Raw genomic sequence first — 22,201 nt, 5'->3', positions numbered from 1 at the left:
CACAGTTATAAGTAGACAGTAAAAAGACAAGTGGTAATAGGGAAAAAAGGATTCTGGGGTATGAAGGATTATAATGACATCAAAGCGTTCCTGGGACAGTGGGGACATTTCCAGCAGATTGTCTACTTGGTGCTCTGTGACGGCATCTTGCCTAATGGATTCGATGTTTTCCTTCTTGTCTTCCTGACTGACATTCCCAGTCACCACTGACTGGGTCTTGAGGTTAACATGACCCAAGATTGGTGCAATGCTGTCATCCTGATAGAGGTATTTAAGTTTATTTACACAACTGCCTGAAAAACAGGTAGAGAGTTTCACCTTTGCCACTTTGTTTTCAATCCAAACAATAAATTCCTATCTTACTCAAATATTCCCAACGGTATGTGTTTCTTTGGAACCTTTGAACTCTATCACGTACTGTATATGTATTAGCTCTGATATTTGTAGGCTATTTAATTTTAAAATTAATCAAAATAAAGAACTTTTTCATAAAGCAAATAATCTTGAACAGACTTGCACAAAAGGTGCAAAAGTCCAACATGACTTAATCCTTACTTTTGACATATTCATAGTTACAGGGATACGTTCACTGAAACAGAAATGTTCATTATAATGTTTATGTCATTGTGACTGTGAGGTGGTGAATGGGAAACAGGAGCGGAGCAGATGCAGCAGATACAGGCTGGATGTGGTCAGAAATCTCTCTGCTCAGGGATACATTCCTGGCATTGACGTCAACCTCGCTGACCTGCAGCAGGAGAAATGTGTGGATGGATGGATCTACAGCAGAGACATCTACCAATCCACCATAGTCTCTGAAGTGAGTGTATGTATGTACCAGAGTGTTTGTTGGTTTAGTTTAAACTGTAGTAGTTGTAGTGGTAGTATCAGTAAAGTACCATCTTGTACTGGTACTGTACAAGTATAAAATGTTACTTTAACTACATTGACTACCCTCCAAATACAGTGAAGAATCCGGCAGGTATTATCTGTACCAGCTTTGTGTGTACAACCGCCACCAACTTACTAAGCAGTGATGTGGTACTGAAAGTGCATCTGCAAGCTTGTTTTTTCTGCCCCCTAGTGGCAAAAATTCTTTGCCACTAGGGGGCAGCAGATTACTACAGCTACAGATGACTACAGATGATTTCTTTCATTATTCGAAATCACAGACCGATGTATAATAAATAATCATAACATTGACGTGAATTCTCCCTGGTACATGTGTTTCAGTGTTTAATTTTTGTCATGCATGGATATTCCAGTTTGACCTGGTGTGCAGTGAGCAATGGAGGCAGCTGTTCACCTCCACAATTTATTTCCTTGAAGTTCTTTTTGGATCCTTTTTTTCAGGACAGCTGTTAGACAGGTACTGAGAACACCAACTCAAAATGATTTACGCAGTGGTTGGAAAAATTACTTGTTTACCTTTTCTTTACCTTGATCAACTTGTCAGTCTTTATATAGTTCTTTAAGTGAACAGCGTAAAGTAATATTTTTAAAATGTATATTTTCAAAATCTTTTTTATTTAGTCCTTGCCCTGCTTTTGCTTACATAAAATATGTCAGATTTTTTGAATAATAAGTTCATACTAATAGAATTTTGAGTAATCTGTACTGTAAATTATCGTTTTTCTAAAAGCTTAAATACATATTTTTTGTAAATATGTAACAAGCCTTTTCCTCAGTATTAGGTTACTTTTTGTTACATTGCATGCTGTTTTGTTATGTGATGCTACCTCACACATTGTCATGATCTCTGACCTGCTATTCAGTAGATTGAAAACATCACCCTTTAGGTTCATTAGTTCTTTGTACTTTTGCCTTTTTTGTCTCATTTTTATTTGCTCTTATTTTGTTTAACTTCTTACAGTAAATTTGGAAGGAAGCCTTCTTTTTTGCAACCATGGCAATTCAGACAATTTTTACTTTTACTGAAGTCTTCTCATCTTCTTGGTGCTCTTCATCCTCCTCTTCATAAATGGTTTGGGACAGATCTCCAACTATGTATCTGCTTTTGTGCTGGGTAAATGTGTACATTTAATTCTCTAGTTTTAACAAACTATTTTTATACATTGTCTGTGATTTTGAATAATGAAAGAAATAAAAAGACAATTATATAGGCCTGCTGTATCTTATTGCTTCTCATTTATTACCTCTGCACTTCACTCTTTGCATTTCTCTCCTTCTCTCCATCTGTGCAGGCTCTGAAATCTTGAAAGGCAATGTGAGGATCCTGTTCTCATCTGTAGGGGTTTGTCTTCGGCTACATGATGCTGCCTCTGTGCTTAGTTAAATGACTGGAGATCTCTCCCGTTGGCTGTCTTTCTACCTGGCCTGGTCTACCTGCTCCTCTGGTGGTAGGTTGCACTCATTACAAGAAAACATATTCATGGTCAGTTTACCCTGCACCATAAATGTCATGATTTTGCTCTTATTGGGGGACAAAAATAATGATTAGGCTGTCTCTCAAGATAAGCAGTATAACACATATCCATATCCTATATTTGTGGCTTTGCTGTCTCTCTGTTGGAAACTGAGGCAGGCTCATCCCAGGGTGTCCTCATTGGTTGTTACCTCAGGACAGAGTGGAGGAAGCAGACACCATAGTGAGAGATGCTTCTCAGAAGAAGTCGAAGCTCCACAGGTCATCTTTGATGATTGTGATACACATGTAAGTTGGCTTTGACTTACACCATGTAGGACCAGACACATGCCTGCTTAAACACATGTCATTATTACAATTCATGCATGGGGAACATGAATGTCTGTACCAGATTTCATAGTAACCAATTGAGTGGATATTAAAACATCACTATTACCAAAATGTGAACCTGCTAGTGGTGCTGTCAGGGTATCAACAAATTCATTAGGATTGATCATCATATTCATTATCTTGATTATATGGAAATTGCCATGAAATTTAATTTCATGAAAATTTATTTTGATTTTCATCTAAAAACAAAATTAACAAGTGGGACTGAGATTTTGTGTCTTGTAGGCTGATATGACAGAGACACACTCTAAAGAGCACACCCGTGTTTTTGACCTACTGAGGAAAAGAAACACAACACTCTTTCTATGTCTGGTGTGTTGAGTATCCATTCTGAGCATCAGTGTGCACAACAGATTGTAGGCCTTATTAACAGTTACTTACAGCACTGATTTCACCACATACAGCATACACAAACTTCACAAGACTGGTCAGATGGCTGCAGAAGATCAGTGTCTTGTTCTGCATTAATTATTATATTGTATATATTATATTGTTTAGAAACACAACATTATAATTCAATCCAATTCAACACTGTCCAGAGTTGACTGCAGTTTGGTGCAGGGGCAGATTCCTACAGAAACCCGGGGTTCTAGGCCACCCTGGTGATCAAGGGGTTAAGGCGCTGACCATGAACTGCAGTGTCCTCAGTTCAACTTGGATCCCCTGTGTTGCATATTGCTCCCCATCTCTCTCTTCTGCGTTTCCTATCATCTCTCTGTCAACTATCTAATAAAGGCATAAAATGCCAAAATGAGTAAAATTAAATAAAACAAACCCTGGTAGCAGAGAAAGAACCTCCTGGTAGCAGGGCTTCCAGCTTGGTTGTGCATTCAATGAACACAATTGGCAAAGTCCACAGGTGAGAGGCCAGTTAAGGGTTCATGTCTTTATCACTGCGCTTGCAACTCCCACTGGTTGGTCATAAACCTTCCAGAGAAGCCCCTTGCTAATAGGACAGAAGGTCACAGACAGTGTTACTCAGTGACATTACTTTAACTGATTATTCAGTAACATCACTGTGTAACACATTACACTAATTTGATTACTTATGAGTTGCTGACTGGATAAAATGTGTCACAGCAATTAGCCTTGTCACCTCATGAGAAAGTTCTAGGTACAACGGTTTCCCCCAACAGTCCAAAAATTAGTTTAAGTGTGAATGGTTGTCTGTTTGTATGTGTTAGCCCTGTAATAGACTGGTGACCTGTCCATGGCCATTCAAACATCTTCTGCTGTCTGTATTTGTGTCTTCCAAGTTTCACTCTTAATACTGGCTATTTTGGCTTGTCCCTGGACACATCCAGACTGCATGCTAACCCTTATATCAGCTGTTTCATCTCAGCAGCTGTTGAGAATCCAGCATACATTTCCAGCTGGCTGGCTCTGCGATACCTTCCTCGACATCTGTCTGTCATCTGTATCTTGCTTCTCGCAGGAGTTTTCACTATACATCATTCCACTGGTGCCTCAAAGTAAGCATAAAATTAGAAGAGGGTTTTGAGAAATAAGGAGCTTTACTGCCAGAGTAATTAAACAGCAGTACATAGCTTCTCAGCCTTTTGAGTCCTCCGATATCAAGTAAAGTAAAAGTTTGTATCAGCTTATTATCTGATATGTCCTCTATAAAGAGACAACAGATGGACGGCACCAATCAGCATTAAACGTGCTTCAGTTGGCAAACTGTGCCTCCAGACTGGTTGTAAATAACATGCATCTTAATGTCATACTAAATATAGTCCTTATAACAATGCAGAAAATTGTGATAACCACCGGCAATCCCTTCTTCTTCTCACAAGACCTTGCAAGTTCACAGGCAAATCATAAACAATAATTCATTTCTGCCCATTCAAAAAGTTTGTGCATCCCTGCCCTGTTGAACACCTGTGACTGTATTTTGAATTCCTCTTAAGGGAAATGCACACCAGCAGCATATTATGCCCCTCCTAACACCTCTGCTTATTATTTTTTATGTAAGCCCTCAGTGGTGGTGTCATGGTGTGATACATTGCGATACTGTCCTGTCACCCAGCAAACACTTTTGGCCCTCAAGACAGCTTCAATGGCTGAAGAAAGGTAAAGAATAGAGAGGAAGACCTTAAGAAGGTATACGGGCTGCACAAAGTCAAGGCAAGGATAAAAAAATCTCCAAACCCTCATTCACATGGAGTTAATTAGGTGCTACAGAGTATATCATACAGGGACAGAGTTTGTGTTTCTATTCTACACTTGGACAAACCGTTTCTTCCATTTCTTACCCTTCAGGTTTATCAAATCTGTCTGCTGCAATGGAAATGCTGGGTAAATTTGGTATCACTACTGGTACAACCCTGATGTTTGCCTATATGGCAAAGCTTTACCCAGCAGTGCTCAGGAACACAGGGACAAGCACTACTGTTTCCGGAGTTGGAAGCTGCATTGCACCTTTTTTGTCACAGCTGAGTGAGTAAACTGGTCTTGAATAATAATTATTACCATTTGTTTGACCTGGACTTCTTTTGGTAGATATGCAAATTTGAGTGAATAAACAACCTTCACTATATACTGGCATACCCACAAGTTGACATCTAATTTCACCTTTATGTAGTTTGGATTTTCTGTTGAATTCATGTACTTTACTGTAAATGCATATGTTCGCAGGATCCAGTCTTCTCTCCCATACTAATTTTCTCCCTTCTCATTGTACAGGTTTATACTATCAGTATTTGCCTTATATTACTTTGGGAACTCTGGCTGTTGTGTCTCTGGCACTCTCTTCCTACCAGAGAGTTTTGGATGACCTCTTCCTCAAACTATTCAACAGATGCATCAAAGAGAAAGGTGGGTCTTATTATCTTATCTTATTCTAACTTTAGAATGATCAAAATGATTAATGTGTTTAAAGCGTCTACTGTATGTGTTGATTTGAAAACTTCCAACTCCTAGTGGTAGTTGCAAAAAACACAGGTATTAAATGCATCCTGATACCACCCCTTTGCCCTTCACCAACATTAATGAATTGGTGCATATCATGGCGTTTTAACTTTTCTTTACTCACAAATGAATTTATACTACTGTAATTTATAGTATAGTAGCAGTATAGTGTCCATGTATCACTAGAAGAGAACACTCTCTATGTGACTATGTGACACATTACTTACATTAATTAGTTATTAATAAATATTGTTATTAAGTATCATTACTATTGTTATATCAGAATTTGTATCAGATTTTTTTAATCAGTACTGGTGAATTCTATTACATTATGACCTCTATCTAAAAAGTGAAATTAAATGATTAAAGCTTGATTAATACATACACTATGTACTTGAACACACCGTGTGGACATTTCGGAGTAAATTCTAAAATAGTTTTTCTGTCATAGGGATTGACATACAGTACATTCCTGTAGTGACTAATACAAAACAATACCAATACAGCAGGCCTGTAATAATAAACACTCCCTTTCTTGAAATGTTCATTGCAACATTTCAAATAACGCAATCAGTTATTTATGTATTGACCTAATATGATTGTACTTTGTGAGGCTGTAGTTCATATTTAGAAAGCATTATCTCAAAAGTTGTTCTAATATTTTGCCCTCCTAATCTAAATTAACAGAGGAGCAAAAATACCAGAAATACCTTAGAATAAAGGGTAAGCTAACAAAACAACACAATGAAAAATGGTGTATAACCATTAAAAATGTAGATTTTTTTTTAAATTATATATTCTATTCAAGTTTCACAAAGGCATTGTTAACAAAAGGACTGTTAGGATTGGAGGACTACTTTTTTGGTCACTCCATGCATCTTGAATCACAAAGATGTATAAAAATATTCACAAGAAACTGTTCATATGTAACAGTACATGTAGCTACTGGTTCTGATTAATCTGGTATCAGAATATTAGAAATGTAGTTTTATGAATACATATATACTGTTAATTTTTCAAAAAATTACACTTTTAAAACAGTGAACAGCATTATTAATGCTAACAATTGGTACACTCTTCATTTTACGGTATTTTGTTGCTAACACAGAGGAACCATAACTCGAACTTGAATTGATGTTTTAAAGCTCCATGATATTGTTGAATAAATGTCATATCCCTTGGTCCTGTTGTTGTCTATAAAAACCACATTCCATAATTTCAAAATCCCTTTATAAAATAATCATCATTTTAGTTACTGTAGTCCTGACAAATGTCAATTTAGCAGAAATGAGCACAGAGACTTGATGTTTGTCCAGTTCTTCGCTTCAGACAGATAAAAGTGCTGTTCCTTGTTCAAAGTACAGCTGGGGACTTCCTTTCAGCAGCCTTTTCTTCTTCTGTGGTTTGGGTGAGTGTATAAGGTGTCTTCCTGCAACATCTAGAGGAAAGAAAAACATTGACACAATTACAGAAATGATTCAAGGAGTTCGCTATTGAAACCTGTTCTCAACCTTGTTGTACGTGAACTAGGTGGTCACCTAGAGCGTCACTGCAACCAGAATAGGATGGAGGGCATCTTAAAAATATATATATCTTTTAAATATCTACAGTATCTAAGTGGTGCCCATGACACTCATTAGAATTAACAAACATGCATCCTTAAGTAAATACAATAGTGTTGAAGTTACAGCAGGTATATGTGTTGCAATATACTTTATATGTTGAGTTAGATCTTTATATTTGAGCCATTTACTGCATGTGGGTTTATTTTAGTGTGTTGTACATGTTCTTATCGTGCCAGTCTGCTTTGCACAGGGCATTAAGCAGTCAGAAATGCTGCATGGGTGAAAGCCAAAGTGCAGATCTGCGGCAGGCAGATGAGTCTTGAGCTGAGTGTTTGGACTCTGAAGTCTGAAGTTACTTATTGAGCAGGTAAGTAACCTCTGATCCTTTTAGGGTCAATTGAAGTAGACTGTAAAACAGTCAAAGGGCAGATGTATTTCTGCAACATAAGTTAATAATTTAAAATCTGGCACTTCTTCTTCTTTGTCCTAATTAAGTCTTTGCATTTGTTTTGTCCTGCACAATGTGTATAACATAATGTGGGATTTTATCACAAGACTAAAGCTAAGGCAAAAACTAATTGCGAAAAACTACCACGAACTATATCAAATATAAACCAAGACTTTGAATAAATAAAACATAATAAAACTGTCTTGTTTACATGTAAAACAAACTAAAAACTAACTAAAAAAAAATCAAGATCATAATAACTAATGCCAGTAGAAAATAATTGAGAACTAACTCAAACCTAAGTTAAAATCAGCAAAAAAATTGAAACTTGTTGAAAGAAATAGCCTAATGAAAAATCCATCCAAATCTATAATAACCCAAGTTTCTAGGACATGTCATGACAGGGAAGCGTAGTCTTACCCGGGGAAAGGCTGCATGTGAGTGATGGTGTCAGGCAGAGGCATTCCATAGCTCTCGGGCAGCAGGAGACTCAGCAACCCTGACAGAACTGTAAGACTTCCCATGAGGATGTAAGGCAGTGAAATGGAATAGCTTCCTGTGGCAACACATCAAAGGAAGAGACAGTGAGAAACAACCTTGGCAAGAATGGTACCGTATAGCAGTTAAAAACAAGACAAAAGGTGGTGGAGAGACTTTTAAAGAAGTTGGTTGATGTGGCTGCTTCCGTAGTTTAAATTTAGTCCACTAAATCTAAATTAACTTTTTACATTTTAACACAAGGATTTGGGATTTTCAGAGCTGTTCTATCTACTTTTTGTTTTATTTCTGTAGAAACACCAGCCTCTTGTTTCTAACGGTGTTTGGGTAAGTAAATTGGAAAGCAAGTACAAAGAAGTATGTTATATAAGTACAAACAATTTAGATTTTTTTTTGCAGCATTGATGATATTTTACTATTATTTACAGAAAAAAAGAAAACCTTCAACAGCACATTTTGGTGGCACATGGGCTTATTGTTTATCCCTGCTGCCTGAAAAAAAACATCCTGGCTTTAAGCCCGACCCAGCTGGTGGGGGTTTCTCTGAGATTTTATGTTCTCCTTGTGTGTGCAGTCCGAAGACAAAGCAGGTTAGGCGAACTGGAGAGGATAAACTGCCCATAAGTGTGACTGCAAGTGTGAATGTGTGTCCAAGTGTGCATTAGCCGCTCTCCTCTCTTCTCTCTCCCTGAAAAGGATAAGTGGTTTAAATGATAGATGGAAGGACATTTTCCTAACTGAAGTTATTTCATGTAGTATGTTGAGAAAGTCAAAATATGCCAAGGGTAGTGGCATGATGCTTTGCAGCAATAACTTCAAGAAAATTAGGTTTATGTCCAGAAAGTCCAAGAGAAAAGTGGTGAATGTTTCAGTCCTCTCATCTTGTACAAACAGGAAAATCAAGATAGAGAAGTTTGAGTATATGTAATGTGAATGAAGTTCAGCAGAACTGGGACATGAACTCACTGACATGAACTTTAGACAAAAGATAAGAGCATCCTTACTTAAGTAAATGAAGTATGGGGCAATGATGCTGCCTATTCTGGAGGCCATGGAGCAGGCACCCACAGCCGTATTCCTCAGTACAGTTGGGTAGAGTTCTGCTGTGTAGGCGTACACGATGGCAAAGGCCGTCGTCACTGCAAACTTCCCCATCATCTCGAGTGTTATGGCCAGAGAAATCAGGTCTAGAGGGGACATGGCATTAAATTGTTAGAGATTGCATGTGAGCAGTTGGTTAAATAAGATGAATATACAAACTGCTTCAGTGTCTGTATCCCTTATATCAAAGTTCAAATGAGCAAATGGCAGAAATCAATGCCACATGAATCCGGGGTTAAAAAAAAGTTGCTTATTCAAGTTTCATACTTGCTGGTATGAGCTGAATTAGGAGTAGAAACAATCCTCCCATGAAGAGAGTTGAGAAGAGAGTCAGTCGCCTGGAACACCAGCGAAACATTAGCCAGGACAAAGTGTAGGCTGGCATCTCTACCAGAGCCGACAGGAAACAGTTGAAGTATGCATTACCATAAAGGTTTGCTGTGTTCAGCGAAAGAGCAAAGTAGGCGATGGTCAAGATGTTCCTGTTGGGAAAATTGTTTAGCATAAATAACAGACTACAATGTGCTTATTTTCCTGTGTTGCTCAGTGGCATGACGCTGCAGTGTTGTCAGTGTGTGTTTGTGACCACACCCGTTGTTTTATTAGTGTTTCCTGTCCAGAGGTTCAAAAATATGAGCGTGTGAAGTGTTGTACCTTACTGATAGAAATCTAAATCTGGTGATTTTGTCAGTTCTTAAGAAATTTATCAGCATATGCTTCCTGACCATGTGGACAGAAAGGAGACATTTTACAAACAAATTTGTAAAAGAAAAAAAACTCACAGTAAATTAAAATGACAAGTTCAAAACAGGGAATAGTGCAGTATGAACTTTGGTGCTTCGAGAGTTTTTGGTGGGGAAAACCATTCTCTGCAGTAGCAGTTTTTGTCTCTGATACATCAATATTCAATCACAAACAATTAGGACATTAACAAATATCTTGGGGATACTTTTTTTAAAAACAGTTGCAGAGAATATAAGGAGACTATAAAAAGTGATATCTGGGTGCAGAAGAAGAGCCTTGTATAATTAATAATGAAAAAGTTATTGTCAGAAGAAGCAGAAATGTCAATATGAGAAGGATTTATAAGGCATTTAATTGTACTAAGTGAATCAAAACTTTGCTGCGGTGTCAGGCATTGGAGGAGAAAAATATTTGGCTTTGGCGTCCTTGATTTTTTTTGACTGCATAAAGTTAATTAGTCCTTCAGCTGTAGCAAAATAACATGCAATTTAAAGCTTATCCACCTGCTATGATTGCAGCTCACAACTTCCATGTCTATATGACTACATGCAACTGTTTCTAAATCATGGATGTTTTTTAGGAAGAAATTCAAACAAAAATCAAGCTGCATCTGTTTTCAGACTCGGGCATACTGTGCAGTTACATAAAACCTGATTTTGATCTTGGTTGCAGGCTTCACAGCACCCGACAGGTCATTATTTGTTGTTAGTGAAATGAACTGACATGTGGTCGAGGTGATGCATGAAGAGGCTGAAACTGTGTGTCCATGTTATGTGTGTGTGTGTGTGTGTGCGTAAAAAGTGTTACAACACGTGTGTATGTCTGCATGTGTGTGCTTAGGTGTGTGTATTTGTGAGTGCGGGGTCACAGTACTGAATGTGGAGGTCAGATGGGACAGCAGGAACTCACCAGACCAGCCACAGCGTGATGGAGATCCAACGAATGTTCCTTGAACGAAGCAGGTCACAGATGTTGTGAGTCTTCTTCCTGTCAGATTGAAGTTCTTTCTGTGGGGGCAGCAGAGCACGTGGAACAACAAACACTTAACAGGCAGAGCCACCAGTCTAGAACTAATTTCATTAGAGAGAAGCTTGTGAACAAATGTGCACGTGTTCACATGTAGGTATGGTCCCCACCAGGACACTAGAACACAAGGATCAGGATTAATGGAGGTAAAAGTTCAATGTGAAAGTTAACATGCTTGTAACAATTATTATTATTTTGTTTACATTGTATACTATTAATTTATTTATCAGGCCTGCACTATTAGCAGTGCTGCTATATTATATTTGTGAGATATTCATGCATGAATGTTACCCTGCACAACTTATAAGAAGCCTTTCATTCTTTCATTCATTTACTGTTGTATACAGAAAAAACAACACAAATGCAGCCTATGGCAGTATAATATGTTGCCAAAAATTGAATAAAACTACCAACCACACCATTAACCATGACATTATGGACAGGTTATTTGGTGCTTGTGATACTAGCATGAATTGTATACCACAGTAAGTCATGAAAGCAGAAAGCGTCTATCATTCAAAGTGATCCTGACTTAACACCCAAAGTCTCTTTCTAACCAATGCAGAGGGTCCTTTGTCTGTTTCCAAGGTGGAAAGATGAATGCAGGACAATGTGCATCTGTGTCAACGTCGAGGGTTCAGGTAATGAATGTGGCAGATTTATTTCCAGAAGAGAATTCACAGGTCAAAGGTTATAGAGGTAAGGAATGTACAGAAAGATAGATGTATTCAGCTCCCTTTAAGGAAGATCAACGCCTAGTTGCTCAATATATAGCTGATCATTTTGACAGATAACTCACTATAAAAAACAAAAGATCTTGATTTTCAGCAGTATGGAGACTGATAAGTCTCATGAGTGGATTTTTGCAATTTTTTCTTGGATTGTCCAGTGCCTGATTTTTCTTTCTCAATAACTACACACACAACATACAAGCAAATAATCACAAAATGTTAAGTTAACTATGATGCATTTAAAAAAACATAAAAATATAATATACAGAAATGCAACTGCTGTTAAAAGAAATAAGAGATTAGTGTTAAATACAGTTGATCCTATCATTAGATACAGAGAGACAAGCCCATTTCTCAAAGATCATTTCAGGAAACCAAAATAGAGAAGAAAACTATTGATTGCAAGAGAAAAACTGCAGTCAGCAATTGGTGGTCTTGGCAAACAGATTAAAACACAAATCACAAACTTGCGAGTGATTTTAGACTCAGATTTAACTTTTAATTCTCATTTTAACAAGGTCATTAGAACATCCTTTTTTCATCTCAGAAATATTGCCAAAGTCAGACCCTTTTTAACTCAGAGAGATGCTGAAATGCTCATTCACCCTTTTATTACCAGCCATTTAGACTATTGTAATTCCCTTTTTAATGGATTACCTAAAAAGTCTATGAGAAAACTACAGCTAGTTCAGAATGCTGCAGGATGGATTACATTTCCCTACTGTTAAAGACATTACACTGGCTACCTGTATCTTTCAGAATTGAATTTAAAGTTCTTTTACTTTTCTATAAAGCTTTAAATAACCTTTCTCCTCCCTACATCAGACATTTTCTTTCATTTTATTTTCCAGCCAGATCATTAAGGTCCTCCTCCGCTTTTCCAGTGAGGCTGCCTTCTGGATATTAGAATGACATGAAGCTCTCTCTGTACTTTTAAAAGGAAATTAACAAGCTATTTGTTAATCTGGCTTTTTTCATTGATTTTTATGTATTTTTAATCCCTGGTGTTTATAAATGTTATTTATTGTTGTCTGTTTTGCTTTTGCTTTTTTTTGCTTTTTGTTTTGCTTTTTTCTATGTTGTTTTAATCCTGCTCTGTGAAGCACTTTGGGCTGCATGTTTGTGTGAAAGGTGCTATATAAATAAAGTTGAGTTTAGTGTTGGCACTCAAGTTGTTCCATCACAGAGGATGCATCTTAGCAAAGTCTCTTGTGCTACCACCCAGATTAGTGTCCACTCATGTAAATGACTGTAAATGATTACATCACACTGTGCAAGGAACCCTAAAAAGTTAATCTACCGTACAAAAAAACAGCATCAGCAGAGAAACAGGTATGTACTGTTTAACGGCTTGGGTATAAGGCTATAGGGTAACAGAGGTATTGTGTATTCAGGAGTCATTCCCACTAGCAAATGAGTTAACAATAAATACTATATTTTCTAATATAGTATTTGTAGTAGTAGTTGTAGTATAGTAATAAAAGTATAAGTAATGTAAAGGACTCAACTCACTTTCTTCAGCCTGTACTGGCAACACTACATTACCCAGAATCTGTCATTAAAACTTTTTTTGCACATTTCAAATAGCAGCATGTATAGATTTGGGTCAGTAATCTCATGACTGTTGGGCTCTTGACTGATGTGGATCTTTTGAGCTGTTTTGAAATGCCCGATGAAGTTTGCATGACCGAAAAGTAGCTATTTAACATTGTCATTCTGTCATTCTGTAAGTGCTGACGGTGTGCAGGAGTTGATTTTGTGTTTTTCATTTGAGCTTTGTCAGTAAACCCACAATGATTCTCATAGAGCATGAGAGCTTTAAGGTCTGGACAGCCAAAAATCATCAAGCAGATGCTGTCGAGCCCAGTTTAAAGAGTTGGCATAGTAACTTTAAAGCTAATGTAAATTTAAAAGAAATACTGGTAAAGAGATGCACATCTGCCTTCCCAAAAGTGTGTTAAAAGAACTACATGTGAGAGATCGTGACTGGAAGCTATCTGAACAGAAACCTCCAACCTCCTTCCTTACCTCCCCCTTCAAGTTTGACATCCTATGTTTTATCTTACATTAATATTATTAATATTGTACACCTACATCTGGTTACCACAGCGGTCAGGAAAGTGTCCATAAGCCAGGATTTCAGTGAGAAAGACATATAGAAGAAGCTCACCTGCAAAGGACTAAAGATGACCTGTGGAGGCTCAATTTTGTTCCTCTTCGCAGCATTTCTCACTATGGCCTCAGCCTCTGCTACTCTTCCCTGAGAGAGCAGCCACCGAGGGGACTCTGGTACGTACCTGCCTCATTACACGTCAGAGTGGGCAGAGAGAGAGAGACAGATGTTCAATCCTCTGCAACAGTAAAACATACTGCATAGCAAAGTACTATTGAGGCTTTTCTTCTTTATTTTGATTATCTGCTAAATTGAGTGGCTCCATAAAGGTAAAACCTACTCAATATTAGCTGCAAAGCTTTCATTAAGTCTTTATAGAGTGATACTGTTGTGGTTATTCAACTGGAAATACATATTTATTTGAAATATGTTGCTGTATTTGTGCAAAACAATATACCTTGATTGTTTTTTGTTTTTTGTTTTTTTGCAGGAATGCTGCTGATTAATCAACAGGAAGAAAAAAACAAAAATGGGACAGACATGTGAGAAGAGATGGGAATGCTCAACACACTAGAACACTCAGGTTCCCTCCCTGTCAGCATTACAGAAAATAATAATCAGTTGACAACAAAGACAACAAAATAAATGCAAACACAGACACACACACAAAGAAACACACACCTACCTACCACCAGAGAGGCGCATAGAGGAAGCCAGGCAGGGTCAGGCCTAGGAGAAGCATCCTCCAGTCTCTGATGAAGAAAGCAAACAGCGGCAGCAGCATGTAGCCCATACCAAAGAACAGACTCACACCTGCAGTGGAGTAAACTATCCGCACACGTGGGCCTAATATCTCAGTTCCTAAGAAGAAGAAATAAAGAGTGCTTCACAACACACAGTCGTAAGCTCTCAGTCATTTGCATCATCATGAACAAGTTAGCCACTAAATGCATTTTAGACAACATAAAGGAGATTAAAAGTACCTAACACAAATGCAGCCACATAGTTGGAGATTTGTCCCACCCCGACGACAAAGAACACAGCGCAGAACACAGGCCAGGATGGAGAAAAGACCTGGATGAATGTGGATACTGTTTGGACTGCCATGGTAACAAACAACACTATTTTCCTCCCATACCTAAAAAAGATATAAAGCACAGATAAGTGACTGAGTTAACTTGCTGTATACAGTAGAAAGAAATGTCATTCAAATGAGTGTTAAATTGTGGCTACATGAGCAGAATACATTATTTTGCATTGTATGAAAGCGGTCGCTTGTACCGATGAACCCACAAAAAAATGGTCACTCATTTCTGTGGCTCTGTTGCACTTTTAGCCACTTTTCACTTGTTGTTTTGATTTTAGGGCACATTTACTGTCTGGTTCACTCTCACCGCTCTCAGTTACTCTGTCCACCAGCAAATGGCAGACAAAGTTGATGAATAGCTGGGGGAAAAGTCCCACACAGAGAGGCTAAACTGACTCCAATCAGATGACAGTGTAGCTCTGCGTCTGCTTGATGTGTAAGTAGGTAATTACTAGCACATTAGCTATATATGATATGATAATGTGTTAAGCATGCTTGTCTGTCAGCCTATTTTGGAGGTTTTTGCCACAAAGTATTAATTAGTGCGGACTTTAAAACAATTTTGCTACATTTTGGGCAGAGCTGAGCGTGCCTTGAGACGTGAGCACACCTCACAACATGAGTGCAGTCCAAGAAATCTTTGAACATTTTACACGGCTGCTTGAATTTTAACTAACACATCACATATTGCGTCTCTCCTTCACAGTCTAACCAAGTGTATGAAAATGTTCTTCTGTTTTCACCTTTACTTTGACTTCTACTAAAAACATGCAAAGGAAAAAATCTTGATGCAAAGCCTTTTTCAGCCATCAACATTCCTGCTGTACGGCTGAAGTGCTTTCTCGTGCACTGACCTGAGTTTCATGAAAATCTATAGACAAATCAATTAAGGGGTTAAATAATTGAAAGATCTGGTGATTAGTTAGTGATCTGGTGACCGGCAGTGTGAAAGACTTGCTGAGATCTCAAAGAGGACATGGTGTAGAGGGTTAAAGAGGACATACTGAATTTGTCTTGGCACTTGTACAGATTAGCAAACCACATGAATGGACTTTGTTGGCTTTTCATTGGATTATTGTTAACATTTGGTTAAACGTATAACACAGTGTGTAGCAGAAAACTAAAAGGGAAGTGTGACATCTATTTTGAAACAGCTAAAGTTCATCTTTTGTCCGTAACCTGTCAGAGAGCTGTCCCGAGATAAAAGAGCCAGTGAGAACTCCAAAAAAGAAGAGAGAGGAGGTCAACGGGTTCTTCCACCTGTCATCACACACAAGGTCCCACTGCAAAAAAACACACACATGCAGTATGAATGAACGCCAAGTACACAAAAAGTGGCAATTCCTTAAGTTGAAAAACAAAGAAATAGCTCGAACACTGCAGGGCTCCAATGTCCACTTGGTGCAATAAATTCTAGTGGACATTGGAGCCCTGCAGTGTCCGAGCTGTTTCTTTGTTTTTGACTTGTTGCTCACATTCGGCTCAGCACCTGCCTGCTTCGGTTTGGATGTGCGTGCAGACTCTTATCCGTTTCCTGAAGTTGCAATTTCTTAGCAAGAAAAACTCTCCAAACAGTACCAAAGTTAAAATATCAATTGAAAAGTATAACGTTATGTGAAAAATAACAATAAACTAGAAGTGCAATAAGTAATCATACCTTTACCATAATTATTACAAAACTGTGCAACTAATTTTCTGACATTGTTGCACTGGATTTTGAAAGTTGTCTCTATTATTATGTTCAATCATGTATTTAATGAGAGTGGGCAACATAATTAAACACAGGAGCAGAGTTATTATTGCATTAATGAGACCTCAACATTATTTATAAGCTAAATTAGCCACAGCTTGTCCAACTGATTTGTTTGTGACTGTCAGGCATCATTTTATCCTGTCGGCACAGACCAGCACAGAGACACACAGACAGGTGAGCTGCAGCCTCTCAGGTGAGCTCTGGTGTCATAGTGAAAGATCTATCCATGAGTTTATGAGTTAAATGAAAAATAACACAAGTTGAAGTTTATTTAAGATTATTTGAAGATATCAATCAATCTCAGGTGAGGTTTGAAAACCTTACAACAGATATATGGTTTAAAAGGAGTAGAACATTACCTACAAGTTATATTTATTTTCTTGTATTAATTATTGTGACAATCTATAATACGTCAATTTTAAATATTAATTTCAGTCCCATCTAAATCAATTAAATAAAATGTAAAGATCAGAAAGAAATTCATGATGGGGCTATAACTCAGCAAATACATATTCAGTTAAGTAAACATTTTGCAGAGCCAGGCTCTTTATGTGTGTGCATATGAAAGAGAAAAGAGAGATAGAGAGCAAGTGCACATTTATTTTTGGCCATCTGACAAAAATTGTCCCATACGCCCTTATTATGTAGGCCTAAGTGAAGCGACTTTATGTTCAAGCATACTTCCTGTAGCAGGTAACACCTGTCAAAAGCTTCCCTCACAACTGAAGTAACTGCAGTATCCTCTAAATTTTAGAATAGCTCAGGTACACAAACCTCAGACACAATAGTAGAAATGTAGACGCTTCGATCATACTCCCACCCGTCCAAGCAGCCTTCTTTTGGCACATTAGACAGATTAACATCAACACCTGGCAGCAAGCCTCTCTCCGAGAAACTCTGTATATCAACAAGTTTGTATCTGTGGCACTTGCTGGGCAGCAAAGCGCCGCTATGATTGTCCTCCTCCAGCGGGATGCTGTTGTTCCTCCATGCGGCGGTGAGGTTGACGTGCGCGGGGACGACGCACCAGTGGGGCGGCGTGTCGGCGAGGAACACGATGGACAGGCCGGTGAAACCGTTGGGGACGGTGCTCAGACACAAGAGGAAAAACACCTGCTGCTGGAAACTTCCCCATTCCCCGAGGAAGGCGGTTGCGGCTTCATAATCGGTCATGTTTGTGGTTGCTGCGCTCCGGGCTCACAGTAGGGCAGAGTTAACAAGAAGGACGGATGTAGGACTTTGGAGAAATCATTTCTAAAGCAGCAGTTTTGTGTCAGCCAGTTAACCATCCCACCCACCACCCGCTGTATTAGTTTGGCTGCGGTTTCCTACATTAACCACTCTTTAAAGGCACAATCCGTTGTCAAAATAAACCCAAACACAGGATTAAAACCCATCAGTCCCACAATGATTAACTGGTGTTTTATTACAGTTTACATTGTAATAAAATGTGTCATAAAGATTTGTTTGCACATAGTCATGCCTAAATGTTCAATTTTGAGCACTTTAGAAACAAAATACTAAATTTCCATGTAAATCAAAGTATTATATTATTATTATATATATTATACAATGTTATAATATATAGATTGTGTAAATAAATTACTTAATCAATCAAAAATACTGGACTTATTTACATTGACTCCATGTAAATTTATGACTCACTCAGTTTCAGCAATTAGGAACTCTTGAGGTAAATAAATATACAATATTCTAATTTTTTTTTTTAAAAAAACAACCAAATTAGGCTAAATAAGTGTGATTAGACATTTATTGAGCCTTCCCTTACTATAATTCTATAATTATTCTTAATAATTATTATTATTAATTCTTAAAATATATTTGCCCCATCTTCATCTCATCAGCAGTTTCACAACAAATAAAACAACATTATTACCCATATACTTCATACACAATACATAATCACAGTATCTGCTTTGTTATCTCTTTACAACAAATATAAATGTAGAAGCAACATTTGAGGTCCCCCAGATTTTCGCCTCCACCACAGGACTCCAATTAAGAACAAGCCTATGTCAAAACCTGGTACATGGCTGGACCCTGTATGCAACACTAGAGGGCTTTTCCTTTGGAAATGGATACAGGAAGTGGTGACATTCAGCCAACCAATCACTCACACACTGATCAATCAGTTAGTCAGTCAGTCAGTCAGTGAATCAGTCTGGAACATCTGTGTTTATTGGGCTGGCCCTGCTGTTGTGGTCCAGCCAAAAATATATAAAAGTTTGAAGCTGGTTGAATCACCTCCTATATCTCAGATCTTTTGTCTACCATCAGTCATACAAAATTAAACCAATGAGTGCCTGTGTTTAGGCTACTGGAGATGCAAGAGAATTTGTTTTCACCTAGACATCAAAACAATATCAAAGTGTCAAAACAGAATTTACTGTAACTACAATGTAAAAGTCCATCATTATAAAGAGAGAGCAGGCACAGTCTCTGTCCTCTGCACTACTTGCCTCACAAGACTCAGATGCACTCTCTAACCTTTTAACACAGTTGTCTCTGCCATGACAACTCTGATTATTACCAGTTATCTTTGCTCCAAGGTCAGAATACAAAGCAATATACTTTCACTTGTTACAACTCCTTTAAGATCTACCGCCTCTTTTCCCTGAACAGCAGACACTTTCTAGCCTGTCCAGCGGCTCATGTGACAGGAAAGAGCTATAACCTTGAACACAGTCATCATTTTGTCAACAACTGATTATATGATACATTAAAGGATAAGTTTTTGGAAATGTGTGTTATTTGGCAGAGTTAATCTTCATGATATCACTCTTAGGTCTGTCTGGTAAATATCAAGTCAACAGCTTGTTAGCTTATCTTAGCACAAAGACTGAAAACTCTGTCCAAAAACTATAAAACTCACTATTTGACACTTTATATTTAATTTGTTTAATCCATACAAAAACTGAAGGGTAGAAACAACAATTTGTCGTTTTATGGGGCTTATTGATGAGACTATTTCTTGACTCTAAGCAGTTCCCAGGCAACCAGAGGAGACTTCAGGAAGTTACTGCTTCTAGCCAAGAAACAGAGTGCTTAACCCCCCATAAAAAGGCATATTGACATTTTTACACCTTAGTTTTTTACAAATTAAACAAGCGAGATATAACATATTAACAGCAGTGGCTAACCGGGCTACTGACTGTAGCCATATATTTAACAGGCAGCTACAAGAGTGGTATCAATTTTCTCATCTAACTCTCCACCAGAACGCAAATAAAAGTATTTCCCAAAACTATTCCTTTAACAACTAGCAGTAAAATATCAAAGAAGAAATGCATACCTCTAAACCATAAACTTCCAACATAGGCCTTCATTTGCTTTTTAAATGACTGATCAGTCATGATCCAGTCAACATTATTTTCTAAGGCAGCAGGGAAATTACCTTCATATTGTTTCTGTGTATTTGCCACAACTTCATGGTAGCAGCCACATGTTACTTTGTACAATGCAAACCGTACCTGCACACCACCTGACTCAAATAAATGATTCCACACATACTTTTAGATACTAATTTATTATTTTTGATTAAAAACATGTGATGGGTCATGTAAGAGAGCCATCCCTTTGTTAGAGCAATGACCTGATATAAACTGTGAAGCCAAAATAAGAGATATTTGAAAGTTGGGTTGACTACCTGAAGGACAGAAAATCATTTTTAAAAAAATGTAGTTTTACTCAGATCAGTTATGAGCAACTTAGTTGGTGTTATATTATTTAAGATGCGTCCAAATCAGAATAATTAAGTGGAACAACTAGATCACAGGTTAGATTCACAGATTTAGTTATAAAATTGTTTATGTTCATGGCAATCAGCAAATTTAGAGTGCAAGTGAGTCATAAAAAGTTATGTTAATTTCTTCAGGTCAGTTTCAGTTTCAGTTGTAAGGGAGGGGATGACATTGACGATGACAGAGATTTGTTTCTCCATATCCTGATATAAAATAACAATAGTTTTTAATATTTTTTTATACTACAAGAAAAAAACATATAGTATAACAACACCCCAGTCTTAGATACTTCATCCCTCTCACAAAGCAGACAACAAAATGCCAGACAGAAACCCTCGTATTTAAGTATTGTTTGTGCTGGAAAGGAGAGGAAAGTTCCTTCACACACAAGCCTATGACTGTGTAAACCATGACCTTCTCATCGTCTCAAAATCTGGTGTACAGGCTGCTTGTGAAAATGAGAGGATGTATTGTTTCCCTCATCGCATGCAAAGGAAACTAAGCAAACAAGATATTTGAGCCAGGATTTTTACTTAATATCAACTTGCAGTGACATTAAATAATAAAGAATAACTTTAGTAGTAGCTAAATATATAGTAGCATATGCACAATCTTGACCATATGTGTGTAGAAAATGACAAACAATTTCAGATTAAGTGTTTTATCCTTGTTTCTCCAGATATTACCGGCACAAAGGGGACATTTTTGCATCCTAAAATGAATGCTATCATTCTGTATCTTCTTGGACAAGTATCCCTCCTGAAATAAATTAGCATAAAGGATAGATAAATGTGTCTCCGACTAAGGAGCTGAGGTCATTCCCTATATTAATTAGGATTTTCCTCACTGCATTCCTCTGTAGCAAGCTACTTGCTTTTTTGTGCACTGGGAAATCCACTCTTAACTTGGTTTAGAAGTAAACTGCTGTTGGATTGTCATGTGATTATCATAACTTGGTTAGAATAAATCATTTAAGCTCATTATCCACTTACAAGAAACCTCGATGGGATACTGTAACTTACTCAGATATTTAACCTCCAGTACAGTAGCATATGAGCATCTTCACTTTCGGTTTACACTGAAACTCTACCTGGAAGCAACATCTTCTCATACTATTTTTAGAGTAATTGTTCCATCTGTGGTTTGATGATTAGTTGTCTCTGAAAGCCGTTGGGTGTGTTCACTGATAAAAGACCACAGATGACAATGACCTAATCTCATCACACATTAATGTCCTGAATCACCATTGTGTGGGAAACAAAATATGTCAGCCTTGCAAAAGAAGCAGAAAAAAACATTTGCATTTGTAAGCTCACATTAAACACTCCTGATTATCTTCCTTAAAGGAAGTTTATGTGAGTACTGATTAAACAAATTAAAAGTATCACTCTGTGGCTTCAGAAGCTGTCCAATGAGGACTGCCTGCATTTATAGATTGTGGAGCACAGTAGACCAAAATCTATGATAAATAAAAGGGAAATAAAAATGTATTTTCAGTAGAAATATACATATAAAAATATCAGTATACAAGTAAACATATGACATACTACAAGTGTTACTATAAAATTAAGTGTATTTTTTTTTTTATAAACAGGGCATTTTAACAGTTTACTTTTAATAAAGTGCAAAATTTCAGTTCAAAGCCACATGATTGCTACAATTTTAGCTCTGCTAAACTTTACAAAAAG

At 37.5% G+C, this 22,201-nt stretch overlaps 1 protein-coding gene and 1 pseudogene across 2 annotated transcripts; one reads left to right on the top strand and one right to left on the bottom strand.

Annotated features, from left to right (window-relative positions):
• Nucleotides 1-60: 60 nt before the first annotated feature.
• LOC121910071 lies at nt 61-9,093 on the top strand (annotated as a pseudogene).
• On the bottom strand, nt 5,468-18,228 carry LOC121910069 (solute carrier family 22 member 5-like). 2 transcript variants are annotated; one of them, XM_042431045.1, is made up of 10 exons: nt 17,527-18,228; nt 16,179-16,282; nt 14,896-15,050; nt 14,602-14,773; nt 13,970-14,096; nt 10,952-11,049; nt 9,566-9,636; nt 9,202-9,384; nt 8,120-8,255; nt 5,468-7,124 (listed from the first exon to the last, which is right to left on the bottom strand). In XM_042431045.1, exons 1-10 carry the CDS (start codon nt 17,923-17,925, stop codon nt 7,040-7,042), a joined length of 1,530 nt encoding a protein of 509 aa, XP_042286979.1. In that variant the 5' UTR covers nt 17,926-18,228; the 3' UTR covers nt 5,468-7,039. The 2 variants fall into 2 exon arrangements, with proteins under 2 accessions (XP_042286979.1, XP_042286978.1); XM_042431044.1 differs by having other exon boundaries at nt 9,566-9,780; nt 17,527-18,227.
• Nucleotides 18,229-22,201: the final 3,973 nt, after the last annotated feature.

The sequence above is a fragment of the Thunnus maccoyii genome, chromosome 13 (assembly GCF_910596095.1).
Source record: "Thunnus maccoyii chromosome 13, fThuMac1.1, whole genome shotgun sequence".
Taxonomy (NCBI): Eukaryota; Metazoa; Chordata; class Actinopteri; order Scombriformes; family Scombridae; genus Thunnus; species Thunnus maccoyii.
Note: the sequence above shows the minus strand (reverse complement) of the source record. Positions and strands in the feature narration are given on the sequence as shown.

Coding starts and splice junctions, on each gene's coding strand:
- LOC121910069 (XM_042431044.1), bottom strand. CDS start 17,925: ATGACCGATTATGAAGCCGCAACCGCCTTCCTCGGGGAATGGGGAAGT. Junction 15,051..16,178: donor TCGGGACAGCTCTCTGACAG/GTTACGGACAAA, acceptor TATCTTTTTTAG/GTATGGGAGGAAAATAGTGT. Junction 14,774..14,895: donor TGTGGCTGCATTTGTGTTAG/GTACTTTTAATC, acceptor TCTTCTTCTTAG/GAACTGAGATATTAGGCCCA.